Source organism: Salvelinus fontinalis, chromosome 35 (assembly GCF_029448725.1).
Source record: "Salvelinus fontinalis isolate EN_2023a chromosome 35, ASM2944872v1, whole genome shotgun sequence".
Lineage (NCBI taxonomy): Eukaryota > Metazoa > Chordata > Actinopteri > Salmoniformes > Salmonidae > Salvelinus > Salvelinus fontinalis.
The window spans coordinates 21,206,808-21,229,085 of record NC_074699.1 but is presented as its reverse complement, the minus strand read 5'-3'; the positions used below and the strand labels follow the sequence as shown (position 1 = coordinate 21,229,085).

The following is a 22,278-nucleotide window of genomic DNA, read 5'->3' as shown; positions in this document are numbered from 1 at the left end:
CACATTTGTGGCCTGCTGGAGGTCATTTTGCAGGGCTCTGGCAGTGCACCTCCTTGCACAAAGGTGGAGGTAGCGGTCCTGCTGCTGGGTTGTTGCCCTCCTACGGCCTCCTCCACGTCTCCTGATGTACTGGCCTGTCTCCTGGTAGCGCCTCCATGCTCTGGACACTACGCTGACAGACACAGCAAATCTTTTTGCCACAGCTCGCATTGATGTGCCATCCTGGATGAACTGCACTACCTGAGCCACTTGTGTGGGTTGTAGACTCCGTCTCATGCTACCACTAGAGTGAGAGCACCGCCAGCATTCAAAAGTGACCAAAACATCAGCCAGGAAGCATAGGAACTGAGAAGTGGTCTGTGGTCACCACCTGCAGAATCACTCCTTTTTTGGGGGTGTCTTGCTAATTGCCTATAATTTCCACCTTTTGTCTATTCCATTTGCACAACAGCATGTGAAATTTATTGTCAATCAGTGTTGCTTCCTAAGTGAACAGTTTGATTTCACAGAAGTGTGATTGACTTGGAGTTACATTGTGTTGTTTAAGTGTTCCCTTTATTTTTTTGAGCAGTGTATATATTATCTATATAATCACAGTGAAATCAAGTTGGGAAAATGCATAAAAAAATGTGCAGTTCGGTAAGACACTGCATCTAGGTTTAAAAATACCCCCAAACAAGGCTAACACTACTTGTTTGGATGTGGCCCACCTTGAGTAGAATACTGTAGGTCAAGCTTTAGCCTTGGTATTATGCTGTCCATTGTCCACTCAATGTGCCTCTACTGTATATCCACTCATTACTTTTCTGAAATCCAGACTGACACCTGTTGGACAAACTAACCATAGTCTACTATGCTACTCATCACCAATGTGTAAAATTTATAATTGAATGTAGCTCTCATTAATGACGTTTGTAGACCTATTTAAAGGGCCTACATGGCAACTGGCAATATGTGGGAAGATTTTATAAAAATAACAGGAAACCCAAAGTTTATAACAGGCTAAAATGGATAACGTCAGAGTGTTGATGTTGCTAATCCATACCTTGTCATAGATCATATTCAGACCTTAAGATTTTTCACTTACCAGTGCATCAATGCAAACTTGCATGGAGTGCATCAATTGTTCTATGTTAATTCAATTATAAATATGGGACCCAATCATGCTTGCCTCAGAACCAGAGAAACCTGGATTGGAGCCCCAGCTGGGTTACCCCCGGATGTGCTACACTAGTGGGCGGCAGGCCTAATGAAAATAACCATGCATCACATTACCAGATATTCTTTGGTATTATGCAGAGAACACCCATTAACCCATTAAATGAGTGCTCTGACATTCGATTGGACATTAGTTTGGACATATTTTGCAACTGTTCATACAATATACCACTTTGGCACTTTGGAACTGCTTTGATATTTGAACATGCAGATTTAATGTAGCCTAGCCCATTCAAACCACAGTTGGCCCATTTATATGGAAACAGTCAGTCACAAAATGTGAAATAAGTCAAGCGGTATGAATACTTTCTGAAGGCACTGTAAAGCATTCATACCGCTTGACTTATTCCACATTTTGTTGTGTTACAGCCTGAATTCAAAATGGATTAAATATATTTTTTTCTCTCACCCATAATGACAAAGTGAAATCTCCACAGAGGAATAGAGCTCTGTCAGAGTGATCATTGGGTTCTTGGTCACCTCCCTGACCAATACCCTTCTCACCTGATTGCTCAGTTTGGCTGGGCAACCAGCTCTAGGAAGAGTCTTGGTGGTTCCAAACGACTTCCATTTAAGAATGATGGAGGCGACTGTGTTCTTTGGGACCTTCAATGCTGCATAAATGTTTTGGTACACTTCCCCAGATCTGTGCCTCGAACACAATCCTGTCTCGGGGCTCTACGGACAATTCTTTCGACCTCATGGCTTGGTTTTTGCTCTGACATGCACTGTCAACTGTGTGACCTTATATAGACAGGTGTGTTCCTTTCCAAATCAGGTCCAATCAATTGAGTTTACCACATGTAGACTCCAATCAAGTTGTAGAAACATCTCAAGGATTATCAATGGAAACAGGATGCACTTGAGCTCAATTATGAGTCTCATGGCAAAGGGTCTGAATACTGTGGAAATAAGGTATTTCTGTTTTTCATATTTAGTAAATTTGCTCAAATTTGAACCTGAACCTGTTTTCGCCTTCATTATTATGGGGTATTGTGTGTAGATTGCTGAGGAATTTGTTTTATTTAATCAATCTTTGAATAGGGCTGTAACGTAACAAAATGTGGAAAACGTCAAGGGGTCTGAATACTGAATACTCACCATTGCAGTAGGTAGCAGAATACACATATAAGTGTTGCAAACGCCATTATACCGAAGAAGAAGTGCATGTCAGAAAGCAAGTGAATGTTTTGTGTCTGGAATGTATGGTCGATGAAATGGTGGAGCATTTGTCGCTATTTTGTTGTAAGTATATTGAAGAATGGGAAAGATTGAAGCTTAGGGGCAAAGAGGTTGGATGGCTTTGGAAGGGATTTGGCGGTTGGGGGAGGGTCTATTAGAAGTTAGTAGGGCTCTTTTTTATTTTCTCAGAAGTACTGAGTTCGGTAGGAGGATTTAGAAATGTTGTAAACCGTGATTGACCACAAACTCCAGCCCAATAGGTGGGGCGGCATTCACCTTTAATGTTTGTTTGTGGACCGCCATTATATCATAGAAGAAGAAGAAGTGCATGTCAGAGCAGAAACTATACATGAAGTCCAAGAAACTGTCCGTAGATCTCCGAGATAGGATTGTGATGAGACATATATCTGGGGAAGGGTATAAAACAATTTATAGAGTGCTGGGCTTCATGGGAAAGTTGACAGACACTCCTGAGAAAAAGGCACATGACAGCACGCCTGGAGTTTGCAAAAAGGCACATGAAAGACTGTATTAAACTATTTGGCCTGAATGCAAAGCGCTGTTTGGAGAAAACAGGCGCAGCTCATCACCCGTCTTAACACCATCCCTACCATGAAGCATGGTGGTGGTAGGATCATGCTATGGGGATGCTTGTCATTGGCAGGGACTGGGAGACTGGTAAGGATAGAGAGAACAATGAATGGAGACAAATACAGGCAAATCCTTGATGGAACCTACTTCAGAGTGCAAACGACCTTAGACTGGGGGCGAAGATTTACGTTCCAGCAGAACATTGACCCCAAGCATACAGCCAAAGCAATGCTGGAATGGCTTTAGCAGAAGAATGTGAAAGTCCTTGAGTGGCCCAGCCAAACTTGAATCCCATTGAAAATCTGTGGAAGACTTGAAGATTGCTGTTCACCACCGCTCCCCATCTAACTTAACAAAGCTGGCAAAATCTGCAGGGAAGAATGGGAGAAAATCCCCAAATCCAGATGTGTAAAGTTGATACAGACACCCAAGATAAAGCAAAGTTGAAATGCAGCAAAAGGTGCTTCTACAAAGTATTGACTCAGGTGTACGAATACTTATGTAAATTAGATTTATGTATTTAATTTTCAATACATTTGCTAGCATTTCAACAACAAAAAAAATCACTTTGTCATTATGGGGTATTGTGTACAGATGGGTGAGAAAATATATTTTGAATATAGGTTGTAACACAACAAAATGTGTTATAAGTCTAGGGGTATGAGTACTTTCTGAAGGCACTGTGTATATAAAAATATAAACACAACATGCAACAATTTCAAAGATTTTACTGAGTTACAGTTCATAGAGGGAAATCAGTCAATTTAAATAAATTCATTAGGCCCTAATTTATGGATTTCACAAGACTGGGCAGGGGAGCAGCCATGGGTGGGCCCCACTGGGGAGCCAAGCCCAGCCAATAAAAACGAGCCCAGCCCCACAAAATGGCTTTATTACAGACAGAAATGCCTGTGATGACAGAAGAACGCTATCTGCCCCAATGCATAGTGACAACTGTAAAGTTTGGTGGAGGAGGAATAATGATCTGGGGCTGTTTGTCATGGTTCAGGTTAGGCCCCTTAGTTGCAGTGAAGGGAAATCTTAATGCTACAGCAAACAATGACATTCTAAACGATTCTGTGTTTCCAACTTTGTGGCAACAGTTTGTGGAAGGCCCTTTCCTGTTTCAATATGACAATGCCCCTGTGCACAAAGCGAGGTCAATACAGAAATGGTTTGTCGAGATTGTGTGTGGAAGAACTTGATTGGCCTGCACAGACCCCTAACCTCAACCCCATCGAACACCTTTGGAATGAATTGGAATGACAACTGCGAGCCAAGCTTGATCACCCAACATCAATGACCGACCTCACTAATGCTCTTGTGGCTGAATGGAAGCAAGTCCCCGCAGCAATGTTACAACATCTAGTGGAAAGAAGAAGAGTGGAGGTTTTATAGCAGCAAAAGGGGGACCAACTCCATAACAATGCCCATGATTTTGGAATGAGATGTTCGACAAGCAGGTGTCCACATACTTTTGGTCATGTAGTATACCGTATACTGTATATGCAATATATACAGTACCAATCAAAAGTTTGGACACACCTACTCATTCAAGGGTTTTTCTTTATTTTTACTATTTTCTACATTGTAGAATAATACTGAAGACATCGAAACTATGAAATAACACATATGGAATCATGTAGTAACCAAAAATGTGTTAAACAAATCAAAATATATTTTATATTTGAGATTCTTCAAAGTAGCCACCTTTTGCCTTGATGGCAGCTTTGCTCACGCTTGGCATTCTCTCAACCAGCTTCATGAGGTAGTCACTTGGAATGCATTTCAATTAACAGATGTGCACAAATTAACAAAAGTTAATTTGTGGAATTTCTTTCCTTCTTAATGCGTTTGAGCCAATCAGTTGTGTTGTGACAAGGTAGGGGTGGTATACAGAAGATAGCCCTATTGATAAGAAATAAACAATTTCAAATACAATTTAATTTAAACTTCCTCTATCGGTTGTCTGTGCGGTTGGTCATTTTGTGTGTTGTAATTTGAGAGAAAACATCCACAGAAAAGTATTATTAAACAAACCTTTCCAAACGCTGGTACTCCCATTGACATTTCTATTACCTGGCACATGCGCAAAAATATACATGTAAACACCTGCAAGACTTCAGTTAGTACGCATGCATTGTGTGCATGTTCTTCCGTCTTGTGCGTATGCTTCAGGTGATGAGAAAGAAAACCGCGATAGCTAACACGGAGACACAAGTTTTAAAGCCGGTTTAATAGTACTTTCCTGAGGATATTTTGTCATACATTTCTACCCACAAAAGGACAAAATCAGTGGACAACAGGTAGAGTAAATTAAAATGGAATTTCATTCAATATTTGTGACAAGACAGGGGACGTATAGGTTGTATGTGACTATATTGTCAAAGGGACAGCATAAGAACGTTGTGACTAAGTGCTACAGTGCTTTCACAGGGTTTGTTAGGTAGTTGCCGACGAGTTCACAACTGACCAAAAACAAATTGTGGAATAGTGGTGAGGTTTTAATGGGTGTAGGGTTAGTTGGTAGGCGGAAACACATGGCTAGATAAGATAAATAGATGGCCTCACACTCCAGTACAATAGGTGGCGGTGTATGCACCCTTCAGTTGGTTGTGATCCTCCAATGCACATTTCAAGAAGAAGAATTAAGCTGATCTGCTTAAAACGTGGACAGATTTTGGGCGGTGTTTGTTTGCGAACCGCCATTATAACATAGAAGGAGATTTTGGGCGGAGTAAACCCTTTCGCTTCGCTTCTTCCTCTTTTTTGTCACTAGGTACCACTTCCACAAAGTCATAAACCATGCCTATTTCTATAATTTATCTTCTTAAAATGTGATGTTAAACCAAACCACACTGCCAACTCTAACTAATTGTTGTTTTCATGGATTTTAAAGATATAGCTAATTTTGAGGCAGTGGTAACCTTCCTCTCAGCAAACCCCACATTTCCCATCAGCCACCACAACATTCACAGGCGCTCCATAGAAGGTATTTCTCATTTTGTACTAAGGACTAACCACTCAGTTAAACGTTAGATTAAAAGGTAAGTGGGCTCTGACCTTGACCACTAGTATACTTAGAATGTTGGTATTGTTGAATAGCATTGCAACATCTCTTAGTACTACTGCATCAGAGAAAATGAAGTTGGAACAAAGAGATCGATGTTGTGTTGTCGCGCCAGACGCCATGATTGGTTGCCCACACTAGCTATTAATGGCTGACTAGCAGAGTTAGCTAGCTACTGTAGTGAGCTAAAATAGATGGCAACTGGACGTTTTGGTAGATAACGTGAGTATCGCTACTTAACTATGTGGTGTTCTGCATTGTATTTCCAGCTTTTTGATGTAGCTAGCTATGGGTTTTCGACGGGATATAAGCAAGAGGTCCATTAACTAAATAGTCGCGCGGGCGCACGGCTATGAGGAATCAACGTTTCCAGTTTCCTAGCTTTTCCTACTAGCTAGTTAGCCAGGTACGCAAACCATGTTAGCTAACGTTAGCTCGCAGCTAGCTGAAGAAAACATAGCTAACTTCGTTTGACTAACTAGCTAGTTAACAGTTTGTTTCTAGCTAACATTAATGTAACTCTCATACATTTTTCAGCTTCACAATGTCCGAGCTTTTTATGGAATGTGAGGAAGAGGAGCTGGAGCCGTGGCAGAGACAGACACCAGAAGATAATTTGTTGGGCGACGGTAAACATGATGATGATGACGACGATGAACCTATATTTGTTGGGGAGCTTAGTACTTCAAAGGGCACCATTAACACCAGGCCAAGTATGTTTTCTTCTCTTGGTATGGTTCAGTTAATGTTAGGTCTCCGACACTGTTGTCTGTTTTCTCTAGTTTGCATACACAATATCCTTCCATTGGATGATTTTCCCTTAGTTGCTCTACAAAGTTGGTAAATGTGATTATCAATATAGATTGTGTTGCTTTGAAAAGGAACCACTCTTGTTAATGTATCTGACCTGTCTTTGAAGCGAACAACCAAAGAAATGTGAAGACCACCCCAGTTCAAAGTGGCGGAGTTGGGAGACCAAGAGCCTCTAGGATGACAATGACACACAACTCCCCCCAAGCTCATATCACTCGGGGTCCAGTTCCACAGAACGTCATAATTCCAGGGAAAGGGTTGAACAATGCACCTCGACCCTTAACAGCAGTACCACCACAGCCCATCATTATCAACAACCAGGTATATTGTGTTTTGCTTTAGGTATATCCCTTATTTCACTTTGATATACATTGCAAAAAAACACACATTACATTTGAGCCATTGAGCAGAGACTCTTATCCAGAGCAACTTACAATTACTGCATTAATCTTAAAATAGCTAGGTGAGACAACCACAGATCAGTTGTAGTAAGTACATGCTCCCTCAATAAAGTAGTTATCAGCAAAGTCAGTGCTAGTAGGAAAATGCTGATTTTTTCCATGATTGTGGTGCTGGGACAGAAGAGCTTTGACTGGGCACCTGTTTAGTTATAGAGATGTAACTTGGTTGTAATGGTGTTGGTGCAATGTTTTAATAAAAACGGTTTGCCTTTTTTCTTAGGGTTACATTATGACCACACCACAGTTACCGGCCAACTCAGCTTTCCTCGCTTCCCTTGGGAAACAGTATCCCCCTGGGACATCTTTCACTGTGGTTCCAGGTAAAAATCCTAACTTGTTAGCAGGCAAGCAACAAAACATAGCACACTTTTATATTTCAGAGTGGACTAATAATTGGAAATGAATTTAGTGAATCTATGCCCTCAAGTAAACTTTTTGCTGTGTTTCATATTTGTAATGTGTTTTTTCAGCAGGCCAGCAGCACATTCTGCAGCAGGTGACTCCGGGGAAGCCTTTACCTGGGGTTATCCACAGGCCTCAAGTGCACATGATCCACAACAACGTAGTGACCTTGTCCAATGTGCAGGGCCCCGCTGCATTGTCTTCCCAGCCCAACCGCTCAAATTCTACCAACCTCCAGATTGTGTCCCCAGTTATTCAAGCCAAAGGCAACAGCTGGGGTAAGCCAAAATATCTTACTTGTTTGACCCAGAGATATTCCTGGCCAGGTCACGTGGTCAGGAAAACTCCTGACCCTCTGTGTGACCTCATGATCTGAAGATAGCATGTGACTTGTGATAATAAGTATGAATCTTTTTTTCTCCCCTTAAACAGACTATGGCAAACGAGGTTTACCTCAAGACCAAAACAGCACAGCTAAAAAAGCTAAGCAGGACATAGGTAGGGGTTTCCTTACATCAGTTGCATGTTCTGTTATTAGCTAGATTCATTAGCACTTACTTTTTTATTTTTACAACTGAAATTTTGTTTTTGCAGGGTCTCCCCACGCCCAGGAGATATTAGAGAATGGGGCACGTTTTTGTAAAAAATGTCCAAAGTGTAAATTTGATTTCTACCAACAAGTTGTCATGAAAGATCACATGGTGGTGAGTTCAGTCATTCTAAAATACATGCCTTTAGCTATGACACATGGTTTTACATAAATATTCTATAACGCAACTATTCAGGGCTTGACATTAGCTTTTTAGCTGCTTGTACTTCGGACAAGGAGGACAGATTTTTTTTGCTGTCCCAAAAAAAGGCTTAACACCATTTTTACATCATTGTATGATGCAAGGAACTACTATTCAAAATAAATATATATATATATTATTATTTTTACCATAAAAAATATACATTTTGCTGGGCTACAGTCTGCCTATTCGTGTCTTTGCATATTAATTTGTGTCTCAAAATACACCACTGCCCATTTTCAATTGGCCTAGTGTCTTCCGGGTTAGGGAGGGTCTGGCCGGCAGGGTAGCGACTCCTGTGGCGGGCCGGGCGCAGTGCACGCTGACCAGGTCGCTAGGTGTACGGTGTTTCCTCCGACACATTGGTGCGGCTGGCTTCCGGGTTGGATGTGCGCTGTGTTGAAAAGCGGTTGTGTTTTGGGGGACGCATGGCTCTCGACCTTCACCGCTCCCGAGTCCGTACGGGAGTTGTAGCGATGCGACAAGACAGTAACTACTAACAATTCCATACAACGAAATTGGAAGGGGGGGGGGGGGGGGGACAGTAACTACTAACAATTGCATACAACGAAATTGGAAGGGGGGGGGTTAAAAAAATAAATAAACAATGTTAGTTTTATTTCTTCATATTATAAGTTCATGGCTGTAGGCTACGTGCAAATGTTCCAACATGCGATTAGTGAGAACACCTTTTTCAAAAGCGCTCCACATGTGCGAGCGGTTTCATATGACAGATGAAAATATCTGTTAGAAATTAAGAAATGAGATCTAAAGATGTATAAACTGGCATGATTTACTCATGACTAGTATTATGCCTTTGGCTGTTGGAAAATAATATTGATTTGAAAACTAATAGAACATGAGAAATTCTGGTTTCAACATTTCTGTGGTCATATTTTGCCTAGGCTAGACTACTTTGGAACAAGGTAAGACATGCTTAATTGTTTAAAACCTGGACATTAAACGTCCAGGTTTTAAACAATTAAGTTTATTATGAAATGGTTTCAAAATGTTGGCCCCCTCCGCTCAGATTCAAGGTGAGTGATGTGCAGTGCGCAACATGCACTGTCTTTCACTCTCCGGTCTTGTGACCATTTGATCTGAACGAAGTGCCTTGAGTATGTCGACAGAATCAAGCCTTGAGACATTAATGTTAATTATCCTTCATTATATTTGTCAAACATGACTGCCGTTTAGCCTGTATTTAATGTAATTAAAATTCTCATTAACGTTTGCCTACATTTTCTGCCGCCTCCCTCATGTCAGTAATCGGTCTGGTCATGAGGCTATCCAATATGCATACAGTGGGGCAAAAAAGTATTTAGTCAGCCACCAATTGTGCATGTTCTCCGACTTAAAAAGATGAGAGGCCTGTAATTTTCTTCATAGGTACACTTCAACTATGACAGACAATGAGGGGGAAAAATCCAGAAAATCACATTGTAGGATTTTTAATGAATTTATTTGCAAATTATGGTGGAAAATAAGTATTTTGTCACCTACAAACAAGCAAGATTTCTGCCTCTCACAGACCTGTAACTTCTTCTTTAAGAGGCTCCTCTGTCCTCCACTCGTTACCTGTATTAATGGCACCTGTTTGAACTTGTTATCAGTATAAAAGACACCTGTCCACAACCTCAAACAGTCACAATCCAAACTCCACTATGGCCAAGACCAAAGAGCTGTCAAAGGACACCAGAAACAAAATTGTAGACCTGCACCAGGCTGGGAAGACTGAATCTGCAATAGGTAAGCAGCTTGGTTTGAAGAAATCAACTGTGGGAGCAATTATTAGGAAATGGAAGACATACAAGACCACTGATAATCTCCCTCGATCTGGGGCTCCACGCAAGATCTCACCCCGTGGGGTCAAAATTATCACAAGAACGGTGAGCAAAAATCCCAGAACCACACGGGGGGACCTAGTGAATGACCTGCAGAGAGCTGGGACCAAAGTAACAAAGCCTACCATCAGTAACACGTTACGGCGCCAGGGACTCAAATCCTGCAGTGTCAGACGTGTCCCCCTGCTTAAGCCAGTACATGTCCAGGCCCGTCTGAAGTTTGCTAGAGAGCATTTGGTTGATCCAGAAGAAGATTAGGAGAATGTCAGATGAAACCAAAATATGACTTTTTGGTAACTCAACTCGTCGTGTTTGGAGGACAAAGAATGCTGAGTTGCATCCAAAGAACACCATACCTACTGTGAAGCATGGGGGTGGAAACATCATGCTTTGGGGCTGTTTTTTTGCAAAGGGACCAGGACGACTGATCCGTGTAAAGGAAAGAATGAATGGGGCCATGTATCGTGAGATTTTGAGTGAAAAACTCCTTCCATCAGCAAGGGCATTGAAGATGAAACGTGGCTGGGTCTTTCAGCATGACAATGATCCCAAACACACCGCCCGGGCAACGAAGGAGTGGCTTCGTAAGAAGCATTTCAAGGTCCTGGAGTGGCCTAGCCAGTCTCCAGATCTCAACCCCATAAAAAATCTTTGGAGGGAGTTGAAAGTCCGTGTTGCCCAGCAACAGCCCCAAAACATCACTGCTCTAGAGGAGATCTGCATGGAGGAATGGGCCAAAATACCAACAACAGTGTGTGAAAACCTTGTGAAGACTTACAGAAAACGTTTGACCTCTGTCATTGCCAACAAAGGATATATAACAAAGTATTGAGAAACTTTTGTTATTGACCAAATACTTATTTTCCACCATAATTTGCAAATAAATTCAATAAAAATCCTACAATGTGATTTTCTGGATTTTTTTTTCTAATTTTGTCTGTCATATTTGAAGTGTACCTATGATGAAAATTACAGGCCTCATCTTTTTAAGTTGGGGAACTTGCACAATTGGTGGCTGACAATACTTTTTTGCCCCACTGTATCAATTACACTTTGACGTGAAGACCTTTTATTTATATTAATTTATTTATATGTATATATATATATATATATATATATTTTTGAAAATTATTTCAGTGTTTGCTTCTCACATCTAATTCTGATCGGTGTAATTATTTGATTTATGATAGATTTGTTGTCAAAATGGACAAGTAAAAAAATTGTTCTTGTCCCAAATATATATTTTTTTACTTGTCCCGAACAAGAGGACAAGCGTTAATGTCGAGCCTTGCTATTAGTGCATGAACCAGAGCCTTTTTTAAGGCATTAAAAAAAACAAAAACTACCATATCAACTCTGCAGATTGTAATTTGTCAGCCTATTTTAATTTAAATTACTTTAATTCCAGAAATGTTGTCCTCACCTGTTGGAGTGTGTCTTCCCCTCAACCCCGAAGTCTACTTACCTTTTTGCAAGCAAGCGCATCATGCTTGTCACAGACTTCTACTATGGTAGATTTGAGGGAGACAAACTAAAATTGCAGCAGCAGAAGACCCCATTTACCTATAAGTGCCAGAGCTGTTTGAAAGTACTCAAGAACAATGTCAGGTAACTACAGGAGACTTTGCTTGTTATGCAGCTCTGCTTTTGTTTTCAATAAGCCACTGTATTCCTGAATAATACGATTATGGCGAAAAAAGTGTCTACTGCACAAAATGTGTTTTGTATAAACAAGGTCATTTTCTAATCGAAGGAACTTTTATATCCTATTTGTCCAGTGGTATAATGAAAATAATACATTTGGCATTTCACGTGTTTACATTACACAATTACTGTCACCAATAAGCAGATTGGTGGACATATCTTCTATATTTATATGAACTGCTAAATGTTATTGGTAATGGATGGATACATCAACCAGCCTTTCGTCAATACTTCACCCCAAATGTCTACTGTACTGTTTTGGTGCATGGAAATGGTGTTCATGAACAAGTGTTAAATGAGCCCTCTGCCCATGGAGAGTGATTAACTTCGATGTGAAGAGAGGAGATCCAATGTGTTTCAGCCATCATCACAGTTTTCACCCTCAGATGGATGACATTATCAACTCATATTCCCACTTGGGGCCAGAGATGAATAATGGCTGCTAGTTTGGATAGTGTAAGAACTGCTCCTTTGATTAAATAACTTTGCTTCAGAACGTTGCAAGAAAAGCCTCTGTAAGCTCCTTTTAATGGGCAGACGCATTTGTACTGAACCCAGTCTGGCAGCAGAGGTCATAGTTGGTCTGCATAAAAATCCCTATTAGGGGAGCTGAGGTAACAGACTGTGCTGGCTGAAAAATGGGCCTTGCCTGCCTTGTCAGTGCAGCGGTTATATGTAGAGGTCGTGCAGCCGTGGAACACCACATCATTAAGCCAAACAAAAAGCTGTGCGTAATTGGCGGTATTATAATGGAAATTATGCATGCTTAGGAAGGAGGGGTTGCTAATTTCTTTTTTTAAACAATGGGGATCCGAAGCGCAGGTTTGGTGTTGCACATAGGCCACGATCTGTTGAAGTGTTGTTGAATGCGGCTTCACTGTAATTTGGCTCAGTACATTACGTTTTTCTTTTTCCAAATTGTTGAAGTAGGTTAGTTATTTATGCATGTATGTATGCAGATTTTTTATTATTTAAAGAAACGTCTTACTACAAAGCTAATGAACTTTTTTACAATATATTCACAAACATTTTAATGAAATTTGCTCTGAGCGACTGGATAGTAGTTACAGATTTTTCTTTTTTAATAGCTTGTTTAAAAATAACATTACAGTTTACAATGCAAAAAACTTAAAGATAAATGGCAAAGCTCACACCTATCTTTGTTTCTTTGGCATTTGTGGTTTCTGACGCTACATTGCTATTGCTGTCTTATCTTGCACTTTGCGGGACTCTTGTAGGTTCATGAACCACATGAAGCACCATCTGGAGCTAGAGAAGCAGAACAGTGAGAGCTGGGAAAGCCACACTACCTGTCAACACTGCTACCGGCAGTACTCAACCCCATTCCAGCTGCAGTGCCACGTCGAGAGTGCCCACAGCATGGTTGAATCTTCAAGTAGGCATACCAGTCAATAGCAACCAACATGAAACTTCAGTGAAACCATACATTTCACCTTAACATATTGAACACCATCTCAAGCAATCATACATTGTACATAACTTAATTTATTTAACTATAATCAACCTGTCCTTAACAAGTTGGGCCCATTTTTAGTAATTTGTTCTTGTTTTGTAGCCAATTGCAAGATATGTGAATTAGCCTTTGAGTCTGAGCAAGTGCTCCTGGAACACATGAAGGACAATCACAAGCCTGGAGAGATGCCATATGTCTGCCAGGTAAATTTTGTTTATCAATCATGTTTTTATATTGGTCTGTTCACAAAGAAAAGTTATTCACAGTTGATAGTAGAGATGCCCTGGCACTACAATCAGGAATTGAAACATGTAATTCAAATTATTGGAGGGATTTGACTTGCAGTCTTCCTGAACCTTTTATGATTCAAACTAATACTTTAATTGTCTCCTTCCAGGTGTGCAACTACAGGTCTTCATTCTTTACCGATGTGGACACACACTTCCGTACGGTGCATGAAAACACAAAGGATCTCCTTTGTCCTTTCTGCCTTAAAGTTCTTAAAAGTGGTCATGTCTACATGCAGCACTATATGAAGCATCAGGTAAGAAGTTTAGTTATATTGGGTACTTTTCTATTAAATATTTGCAACAATCCATGATCAATAAATATGTTGATTGGGTCATTTTTGATTGATGGGGCTCATGTTCTGACTGACCTGGCACACATTGTAATTTCCTGTCAGTTTCCTGATGGTTCAGCCTCTTAATAAAGCAGTGAATGCTGCAAATAGTTTTTCTCAGAGTTTGACTTTTAAAGCTGGCTGAATAAAAAAATTGAACACTTGTGAGTTACCCTATTGGCTTTCATTCTGAGGTTGGATTGATTTGGTTGTCTGCTGAACACCTTGCTGTAATACATAACTGTCTTACAGCAATGTCTGCTTCCTTTCACCTGCCTAACGGGCTCTCTGGCAAAAAACAAACAAATCAACCCCACAAATCACTGTATGTAGCCATAGAACAAAGAAATAGCTGAACCTATTATCTATCTATATGCAGTCTTGTGTTATCTTGACTCGTGCTTTTCTATTGTACTTGTTTTGTCAATTCGCCAGAAAAAAGGAATTAATCGTTGCGGGAAATGCAGGCTGAATTTCCTCACCTACAAGGAGCGAGTGGATCACAAGACTCAGCACCATAAGACTTTCCAAAAACCCAAAGCTCTGGAGGGCCTTCCTCCTGGAACCAAGGTTTAACTCTTCTTATTTAGTCTAGGAAAACATGTCAAAAGCTCTGTACCAAGTATCTACAATATAGATAAAGTCAATGGCAACCGCAATAAATCCTCATTTGAAAGCAAGTTCTATTACAAACGTTTAAATAATGGCATGAATTCAGATAATCTTAATTTGATCTTTAAAAAATAAATGTATATTACATTTTTCAGGTGACTATCCGGGCCTCTCTGACAGGGCCATCGCCCAGTTCCGCCCGTGCTGCTGACAAATCCAGTGTCAGTGTCATACCAGAGGTCCCAGGCATGAAGGCAGCCAATGTAAAAGCTCAGAGCCGTACATCTACCACACAGGGCAGCAGTGGGGGGAAAGGCAAGGGCGCAGTGAGCAAAAAGCTCCTCAAGCAGCAGAAGAACAACCATGTGTTGCAGAGTCTCAGGTCGGTAGATCACTCAGTCAACTTGTTTTTTTCCTCATGATGCAAATGACATATTTTCTGTTATAGAAACTAAACTATGGTCAGGGACGATTTCTTTTCATGGTTGGTTATGAACAGGGCTCTACATTCAAACGTTTCATTGGTAGCACTGGTGTTCTCAACTTCAAGTTAGGAGCTAATGAGGTTACATGACTGAACATCAGGAAATAAATGCCTGCGAGTGGTTTTGGAACAGCTTGTGAAATGGTTCATGAATGTATAACCAATTCACAATAGAACATAGTGCAGGTAATATGGGTTGTATCTATTTACCAGTTTGTGCTAGAAACAATGTGTTTTCGGTGTAGTGATCAGTGTAACCATGACAGTAACGAATATGTGCTTGCTTTTATGTCTAGTTCACTCAAACAACGGTAAGGCGAAGCCTAATCATTACAACAATTATTATCTGGGAGATTGTATTTATAGTCGCAGGGTGCTCCCAAAATAAAATGTCAGGTCGCACAGCAAAATATTTAGGGGCATATGTGACCAAAATGTTCGCACTTCAGAGCCCTGGTTATCAATATATTACACCAATCAAGTAACTTGTATGTTTAATAATGCACCTCAGAATGTTTTACTGAAGGTAATAGTACTTCAGATATAAATGAAATAATGATGCCCTAATTAGTTCTCTACTTTTTTAGTACTGGAGAAAAACGACACACCTGCATTGAATGCTACTCGGAGATTCATGACTTCTATAGTCACTATCCCATGGTTGCCATTTGTGGTGCATGCAAGTATCGGACGAGTTGCAAAACTTCATTTGGAAACCACATGATAAGGTAAAAGCTCCTTGAGCATCAGATTCATAACGCATATATATACTGAGTGTACAAAACTGTAGGAACACCCCTACAAGGTGTCAAACGTTCCACAGGGATGCTGACCCATGTTGACTCCAATGCTTCCCACAGTTGTCAAGTTGGCTGAATGTTCTTTGGGTGGTGGACCATTCTTGATACACATGGGAAATTGTGCGTGGAAAAACCCAGCAGTGTGCAGTTCTTGACAAACTGGTTCGCCCTACTACCATACACTGTTCAAAGGCACTTAAATATTTTTTTGCCCAGTCACCCTCTGAATGGGGCACACACACAATCTGTCTCAATTGCCTCAAAGCTTAAAAATCCTTCTTAAACCTGTCTCCTCCCCTTAATCTACACTGATTTGAAGTGGATTTAACAAGTGACATCAATAAAGGATCATAGCATTTACCTGGTCAGTCTGTCATGGAAAGAGTAGGTGTTCTTAATGTTTTGTGAACAGTGTCTATGTCCATTTTTCCATTTTAGTCATTTAGCAGACGCTCTTATCCAGAGCGACTTACAGAAAGAAGCAAGTAGGGTTAAGTGCCTTGCTCGAGCACATCGACAGATTTTTCACCTAGTCGGCTCAGGGAGGATGTTTTTTATTGTTTATATTATAAACTATAAAAATAAAGTCAGTCTGAATCACCCTGAGGAAGGAACAGTGATGCCAAAACGTTGGTAAATACCCATTAAATTGCTGGGAGTTTATACATGGAGTGTGCGACTTTATTTGGATAGTTTATAGTTTATTCGCCGTTAGTCAGCACCTTCACACAAACAATTTTTTCTGGGTGTGCCAGCTCATGTTTTTTTAATCCATATTAAATATATACAAATATATTTTTGTCAGGTTCCATAGTGCCATCTCAAAAGAGAGATTCCGGAAAATGAGGAAAATCCCAGTTGTCCTAAGGTACGTGTCCCTAACTAAAAAAATCTGGTCTCAAATCAATTATTTTATGTTGCCATTGTTCTGCACTTTAGTTTTTGGTAATGACTTATTTATGTAGTGTTGCATTTTCACCAAATATTACCAAAATTAAGTACCGTGCTAGGTTATTCTATTCCATTAGGTTCATTATGAATCACATTTTACTTGCTGTCTTGCAGGAATTTAACCCTTGTCTGTCTGAACTGTGACTTCCTGGCTGATGCGCATGGAACTGACCTCATGAGCAAGCATTTGATTGACAGACCACACCACGTCTGTAAGGTCATACTAGAGAAAGGTATAAGGTTTATCACATTCTTCACAACCAGATGCTTAGGCGTCGCATTTTGTTCATATAATAAAACCTGTCTGCATGTCACGTTTTTCTTGTCTTGTAGGAGAAGGTGGTGCTGTAGATGACGGCATTAGAGGGTGAGTAGCTACTCTTCCAATGCAGCAGGTAACGAGAACATCCTAAAATAAAAGTAACACCCCTCAGTGTTGTAATGACAATCTCAGAATTTGATCAAGTACTTGTGAGACTTCCAACTCCCTGACCTATGAGTTTGGAAGCATCCATTATTTTGAGAAATCTTTACCATATACTTTTTACATTAAGCTAATTGGGATGCATATTAAGTGGATTTTTTTTTAAAGACCTTCGCAAATGCAAGTGGGAGCTTTGGCCTTAATTAATACCAGAGAACATTGCTTAATTAATGTGTGCCTAAAGTTGGGTCATTTTGTCATTGGGAAGCTGCTGAAATGAAAGGTCATTGTTGAATCTCTTTTGCAAGAATATCCTTGTCTTGTTTTATTTCTTTGAGAAGCCAAACGCACTAACCATCCACATGAGATCAAGTTCAAATGTAATAATTTCATAAATATGTTGTTCCTCCTGAGATTTTAATATGTACAATTCATTTACATTTACATTTTAGTCATTTAGCAGACGCTCTTATCCAGAGCGACTTACAGTAGAGTGCATACATTTTATTACATTTACATACTGAGACAAGGATATCCCTACCGGCCAAACCCTCCCTAACCCGGACGACGCTATGCCAATTGTGCGTCGCCCCACGGACCTCCCGGTTGCGGCCGGCTGCGACAGAGCCTGGGCGTGAACCCAGAGACTCTGGTGGCGCAGCTAGCCACTGCGATGCAGTGCCCTAGACCACTGCCCCACCCGGGAGGCCAATTCAATGTTAATTGATATTTATGCTAAATGCCTGTTCGTTTGAAGAATGATTTGTCTGGACAAGGGCATTGGTCCTTTTGCTTCATGATTGATATAACTTTCTTTTTTTTAAATAACTATTTGGATACTAATTCTGTGCTGATAAGCTCGTCTTAATTATCCTCTGAAAATTAATTTGAAGTTTTCATTACCATATTCTAACGCTATCTCCAAAGTAGTTTTATTAAAAGGGCTCTACGTTTAATGGATTTGTTGTGATTCTCTTTTGTTCTGTTTCAGAAATAAGCAAGGGATCTCTGCTCTGATGTCCCCTGATATCCAGGTACTACTCTAGCTGGATTGTACCTGAGAAACACACATGTTTGATTTTGAACTGTTTCCTCAACCTAGCACCTCTTTTTATTTTTACATAGAATGCTGAAACTGCCACAGTGAGTGGTGCTTTTGACCAATTCCACAGGTAATTTAAGGATGGTCCACACAAAATAGAACCTAGAAATATTTTTCCCATCTTGGATGGAGTCGATTATATTGATTTGGTACGCCCCCCCCCCCCCCCTTTTTTTAACAGCGTTCCCAGATTGGTGGAGACCTCCGATGGCTTGTGTATCACCCCAGCTGCTGAAAGAAGGGATGGGCCAGAGGTAATGCATGTTCAGACCCAAGAGTCAGGAAGAGGTGCTGTAATTCTACTAGACAAAGACGATGCAGCAGTTAACCAGCTAGGAGAGGCAGAAGTGCAAGGGCTTCCACATATCTCTACAGTGGATCAGAGCCAGGGAGTCACACAAGCTACAGAGCTAGAAACACCCATGGAAAGTTCAGTTGAGGAAGAACAGTCTTTGCAGTCAGGGCCCATGGAAAGTGAAACACCAATGGAAAGCTCAGTTGAGGGGGAGATGAGGGAGGAGCGGGCTTTGCAGTCAGCGACCAGGTCCCCCACTAGTTCTGTGGCCTGTGAGTTAGATGGGGAGACGGTGCGTTTGCATGAGTCATTAAGCAAACCGGAATCTGTGAGCTTTGACGACAGTAAGGTCAGCGCATCCCTGGAGACCATCCCCTTAAAGGTTGTAGACCAAGAGGTGAAAGATATCGTGGAAGCAAAGGACATCTCATCCTCTCAAAGTCCAGCTGACATCCCGCATCAGAGGGCAGACGACAAAGACATTCCCTCCAGTCCTGAAACACTGAAGGGATCGGCATCCTCGGAGTAGTGAGAAGTGGACCGGATGTATTTTTAAGAATACTGCATACCATTGAAATGTATTTCTCTTCCCCATTTTCTTAAACTTGACTGTCCTTGACCAGATGGAGATGAGCTGAGACGTGCTATGTGTTTATTCGATTTGGCATTTGGAAAAACATGTATCATTTTTTTCTAACATTAGTGCAAGATTTGACTTCCGTCTGTCAAACTTACAATTTGGTTGTAAGCTTTCAATGAAAGTGAAAATGGTACACTGAATAATTTGACTTTCTGTAGTGTCGAAAAATACAACATCTGAATGTTTATGCTTTCCTTGATCTGAACCTGTACTCAAGTGTGAAAAATCCTTGAAATATCTTAACTATCCTTCCACTGGTAGATATAGGCCCTTTGTTTATTTTGAATACCTCCTCCACTTCCATTGACATTTCATAGGTGCTTTTGTGTATTTTTAATATACTATAATCCATCACTTTCGCTTTGATCATCTGTATGTCTGTAGTTTGAGAGCAGTCCAATGGACTTGAATCATTGAGGGAGTTTGATTCAAAGGAACTGTGGTGCACTGGTCTATGGCCCGTCACGTGAACAGGCAAAGGCAGTGGGGGGGTGCCCTTCTCAAATCGAACAGTAGTCTGCGCCGCTCGGTCATGTTGTCAACAGGGCAGCATGGTGTATCGTAAAGAAACACTTTGCCATAACTTGTTTGAAAATTCAAGCATTTTTTTCATTGGGAAGGAAGATGGTGTTTTGATCAAAAGCAATCACTTTTTCATTTGAAACCAGTATCCTACTCAATACTCCATGTGCTTAACCTACGTCAGAGATGACTTTGCCATCAGCCAGAGCGGGACACTGGCTCGAAAAAGAATGCAATGACTTTTCACCCAGTGCATACTCCTCCCACTGTGGGCAACCAGGTAATCTAATCCCCTCAGTGTTTCCATTGCAGTCGTGCTAACATGTAAATAAACTTTGGTAATACAGTATGAAATCTGCTATTGAGACTTGATTAAGAACGGACTGTCCATGCTCATTATGGTTGAGAGAGGTGATCAACTGTAGGCTCATCACTGCCCAGCTTACATGAAAAGTAATGAAATGCATTACCCAGTTACCTCACAAATTGTTGTTAGAAATTAGCATCTTGATAGGTTTAACACTGACAGGAGTGTTGACTTGGCACTGAAATGTCTTCACCTTTGCTATGAATGTGATTATTGTGCCAGCTTGTTTGGTACATTTTCAGCTGATGGGGAGGTTGAGGATGCAAAAAGCTTGAGGGAGAAGGGTGACATGAGTTGTGTAAACAAGCTATAGATGGATTTAATTTTTTTGACAGGTGACAGCAAAGGTGTCGCTCTTGGCCAGCATGTGCAGATAATACATACAGAATTATCCCAAGCAGTGAAGCTAGACTGTTTTCTTGCATCCTTAAAATAGACAAGAATGGGGAAGTAATAATGTCTAATTATTCTGTTTATTATATCCTGTGTGTAACATCAATTCACCAGAATTGCCTGATAGTTTGTCTTGTGATCAATGGATTGTACTGTACCAGTATTGGAGGACATGACAGTGCAGAAAGGGTATACCACTACAGTAGTAGTAAACTAAAATCTAGATTTATCTGTTTCCTTTGTGGGATCCTCCAGACTGTATGTCACTGTTCAATCTTTATTTACTTTCTTGAGGGAAATTTAACAAAAACAAAACAATGAGAGCAGAGACTAAATTCTTTTAGATATTATTTCAGCATCTCCTTTACTGGCGGGGCACAGTAGGCCCAAAAACAATACTCCGTTGTCACCTCAGGCTAAGTCGTTTTGAAGATTTATGGATGAGGTCTCAGAGGGAGGCACACTTCTGTCAAATTTCAGGGCACCTCGAGGAGCAATGCCACCTTGTGAAGTGAGACCACCTCACGTATGCACAGCCCCCACCCCCAGTCATTTCTATCTGTATTTGTTTGCAAGTGTTCCAAATGTCAGCTAATGATGTTCAATGGGAACAAGATTTATAGAATGGCTGACAGTATATGACAGTTTCAACCAAGGAGCAAGAGACTTTGAAAAGTGAAACTCAAAGATTGTCTCCCTTTTGACTGCTATGCATATGCAAATCATGTAAAAACCTTAAGTCAATTCTGGATGTTGATGCCAGTACCATTGCATTTTTTCATTGTTCCCCTCTAATCAGGGACTGATTTAGACCTGGGAGCAATTAATTATCAGAACAGAAAACCAGCAGGCTCCGGACCTCAGAGTAAGAGTTGAATAACCTTTCTGTAAAGGCAAGATAAAAAGAAAATTACAGGCTTCTGAGTTTGTTTTATGGTTCCTGCATCGTTGTGAAAAGGATAAAAAAAATAAAAAAGGCCTTTGGATCACCTGAAATCAAGTGATATCATGACCCCATAATTTTTCAGGCTTCAAGGACATATACCTTCAGAAAGTATACCCCTTGATGTATTCCTCATTTGTTTTATTTTACAGCCTGATTTCAAAATGGATTAAAACAATATTCTCACTCATCTACACACAATACCCCATAATGACAGTGAAAACATTTTTTGAATTTTTTGTAAATGTATTAAATGAAATACAGATATCTAATTCACACCCCTGAGTCAATACTTTGTAGAAGCACATTTGGCAGTGATTACAGCTGTCTTTCCGGGTAAGTCTCTTAAGAGCTTTCCTCACCTGGATTGTGCAACATTTGCCCATTTTATTTTCTAAATTCTTCAAGCTCTGTCAAATTGGTTGTTGATCATTGCTAGACAACCAATTTCAGGTCTTGCCATAGATTTTCAAGGAGATTTATGTCAAAACTGTTAACTCAGCCACTCAGGAACATTCACTCCAGTGTAAATCTGGCTTTGTGTTTAATATTATTGTCCTGCTGAAAGGTGAA

At 40.5% G+C, this 22,278-nt stretch overlaps 1 protein-coding gene across 4 annotated transcripts; it reads left to right on the top strand.

The window, feature by feature from the left end:
* The first annotated feature begins 5,700 nt into the window (after window positions 1–5,700).
* Window positions 5,701–20,356, top strand: znf280d (zinc finger protein 280D). 4 transcript variants are annotated; one of them, XM_055899624.1, is made up of 20 exons: window positions 5,701–5,983; window positions 6,599–6,774; window positions 6,981–7,195; window positions 7,556–7,655; window positions 7,806–8,015; window positions 8,170–8,235; window positions 8,332–8,441; window positions 11,781–11,980; window positions 13,315–13,472; window positions 13,653–13,753; window positions 13,948–14,094; window positions 14,608–14,742; window positions 14,940–15,166; window positions 15,856–15,996; window positions 16,874–16,936; window positions 17,134–17,252; window positions 17,353–17,386; window positions 18,435–18,477; window positions 18,569–18,615; window positions 18,727–20,356. In XM_055899624.1, the coding sequence occupies exons 2-20, from the start codon at window positions 6,606–6,608 to the stop codon at window positions 19,367–19,369; spliced, it is 2,928 nt and encodes a 975-aa protein (XP_055755599.1). In that variant the 5' UTR covers window positions 5,701–5,983; window positions 6,599–6,605; the 3' UTR covers window positions 19,370–20,356. The 4 variants fall into 4 exon arrangements, with proteins under 4 accessions (XP_055755599.1, XP_055755600.1, XP_055755597.1 ...); XM_055899625.1 differs by having other exon boundaries at window positions 5,701–6,038; window positions 7,809–8,015; XM_055899622.1 differs by having other exon boundaries at window positions 5,701–6,038.
* The last annotated feature ends 1,922 nt before the right edge of the window (window positions 20,357–22,278 follow it).